The 2,780-nt window shown below is 40.4% G+C and overlaps 1 protein-coding gene across 1 annotated transcript; it reads right to left on the bottom strand.

Moving 5' to 3' along the window:
* Positions 1-549: 549 nt before the first annotated feature.
* On the bottom strand, positions 550-788 carry Smim30 (small integral membrane protein 30). The gene has a single exon (XM_039100508.2). It carries the CDS (start codon positions 786-788, stop codon positions 603-605), a length of 186 nt encoding a protein of 61 aa, XP_038956436.1. The 3' UTR covers positions 550-602.
* Positions 789-2,780: the final 1,992 nt, after the last annotated feature.

The following is a 2,780-nucleotide window of genomic DNA, read 5'->3' as shown; positions in this document are numbered from 1 at the left end:
CAGTAGCATTTTCTTTTTTGTGTTTAGTACATTTTTATTAAATTTCTTCTCAGAGTTAAAAGTTTCAATTTTTGGCTATTAAACTCTAAGTACAATATCAACTAGATAAACACAGAAGCATTAGAAAGAAAACAGTAACAACAAAAACCAAATCCAAAACCGAACCCAACCCCCCAAATGAGAGAGAAAGACCCCCCGAATGCAAGAGTCAGTGATTATAATAACGATGTTGATTTGCGAGATTCTGAGTAAACCTTTCCATGTTGCAATTGCATGTGCTTTGACAATTTCAAAGTATGAAATAGTACTTTTGCAAACTTAAGCCCTTTCACTTTAGTCCCCTCCCAAGCAGCAAATACAAATTATGGGCCACATTATTAGTGCACTCTTTGATGTTAAGAGCCTCTCTCCACCCTCATCTGCTCCCGTGGAAGGAGACACAACTATGAACAGGTAAGCATCCGCTTAACTGAGGGTATTAACTCTCAGTTAACCGTAACCCTCTTGCTGAGAACAGGAGAGATCAAATCTTGGGTTCAGCTTCAATGGCACAAGGGTTTTCAGCACAATGGTCAGGGTGAAGTCTAATTCAGAAGAGTCCTTCAAAGTCCTATCTGTCCATTTTGCTTTCTTGCATATGTCTCCAAGCAAGCACAGATGCCTGTAACACTGAGAACCACACCTAATAAGAGTGCAGTCACATCTCCAGCTTCGACTGCTTCAACGCCAGACAGGATCAAAAGCAGCGAAGAAAGGACTAAGATCAACTGTGTTAAACATGAATTCATGATGTTAGGATCTAGAGGGCTGAACCTGCCAAAACAGTGGTATATGTAAAATTCTATCCAACGTGAAATATTCTCTTTGGAACTTCCGGATGCTGAGGCTAAGACGTTACTTATGACATAGTCTGACTGAATGCAACCATTACAGGAATCGCCAGTAGCATTTTCAATGGTATTTAACAGACGGAATAATATTGCAGAATTGCCAAAGTAGAAGACAATTACAGGCCATCTGTGTAACCCCAGAAAGCAAGATAGAAAGAGGAAGCAAAAGACAGGTGATAGAGTCTATCATCTTCTACAAGGACTTCATGAACACTTCACCCAGCAACTTCCCTTTACATTGCACTGCTCACCCCCAGCTGCAAGGTATGCTGGGTAATAAAGTTTTGCCACTACCTCCATTCCATTCATTGCCATTTAAAAGAAAGGTAAGAAAGACACTTACCTTTAGAAAATGATCACAAGTCTCCACAGAAAAGAAACAGAAAGGCAACGTTTTTGCCTTTTGTTACTCTTTTAAGAGAGGGAAGACAAGAGGCTTGAAATAATTACTTTAGGGCAGGCCAAAGAAGTCTGGGATCTGAGATGAAGAGAAGGGCAGAGCACCGAGACCATAAAATAAATGCTTAAGAAAAGAATTAGTGCTTGGCCCCTAGCAGCTACTCATGAAGAATCTGAGGAGTAAGAGGGGAAGACATGATAGGAGAATGGGAATGCCAAAAGAAAAAGAAAGAACAGAGCATGAAAGGGAGGAAGAGGAGGAAATAAGGGTTGGAGGGTGAGAGGAAGGCGAGAAGGAAGAAGGAAAGGAGAAAGGAAGGGAGAAATAGAGAATGGAAGGAAGAGAGGAAAGGAGTGTAATGGTTTGAATCTGAATCGCCCCATAGGCTCATATATTTGAATTCTTGGTCCCCAGTTGATGGAACTCTTTACGAAGGATTAGAAGGTGTGTCACTGAAGGCAGTCTTAGAGGTTTCAAAATATTCATGCCATAAAATAACTGTGGCCACACCATGTTAATGAACTGGAAAAAATAATGTTGTTAAGATGGCAATGACCCTTAAATTGACATGTAGATCAAAATGCTGCCCCTGTCAAAATCTAGACTTTACAGAAATTGAGCCCAAGACTCTTATGTAAAGGCTTCCATGAATCTATAAATACAAGTTTTAGTGTGAATGTATGCTTAGATTTCTTTTAAGTATATACCAAAGCCTAGAATTACTGGATTGTACAGTAACTGTACTTGAAGCTTTTTGAGGGATCTCCAAAGGGATTCTTAAGAAGTTGTGGCATCTTACCTGCGAGTAACACATGAATAGTTCAATTTCTCCACATCTTCACCATTAGTCACTATCTCTCCTAACCATAGCCATGTGAGTGAGCATAAAACAGTATGTGTTTGATTTGCATTTCCTTGATGATTAATGATCATAAACAACTGTTTCTGTGCTCATTGGTTATTCTCTGGAGAGTTGTCTATTTAGATCTTTTGTCCATTTTTTAAATTAAGTTGTCTTATTATTGAGCTATAAGAGTTCTGTTTTATTTTCAGTATGTAAGCCTCTTTCAAGATACATGATGTGCAACTCTTTGCTCTCATTCTATGTACTATCTTCTCATTTTTTTGTTACCAAATTTTTTTATTAACTTGAGTATTTCTTATATACATTTCGAGTGTTATTCCCTTTCTCGGTATCCGGACAAACATCCCCCTCCCCCCTCCCCTTCCTTATGGGTGTTCCCCTCCCAACCCTCCCCGCATTGCCGCCCTCCCCCCACCAGTCTAGTTCACTGGGGGTTCAGTCTTAGCAGGACCCAGGGCTTCTCCTTCCACTGGTGCTCTTACTAGGATATTCATTGCTACCTATGAGGTCAGAGTCCAGGGTCAGTCCATGTATAGTCTTTAGGTAGTGGCTTAGTCCCTGGAAGCTCTGGTTGCTTAGCATTGTTGTACATATGGGGTCTCGAGCCCCTTCAAGATCTTCCAGT

The sequence above is a fragment of the Rattus norvegicus genome, chromosome X, assembly GCF_036323735.1.
Source record: "Rattus norvegicus strain BN/NHsdMcwi chromosome X, GRCr8, whole genome shotgun sequence".
In the NCBI taxonomy this organism is placed as follows: Eukaryota; Metazoa; Chordata; class Mammalia; order Rodentia; family Muridae; genus Rattus; species Rattus norvegicus.
This window is presented reverse-complemented; position numbering and strand designations above follow the sequence as displayed.

What these genes read in the sequence shown, in the direction of transcription:
- Smim30 (XM_039100508.2), bottom strand. Translation starts at nt 788, where the DNA reads ATGAATTCATGTTTAACACAGTTGATCTTAGTCCTTTCTTCGCTGCTT.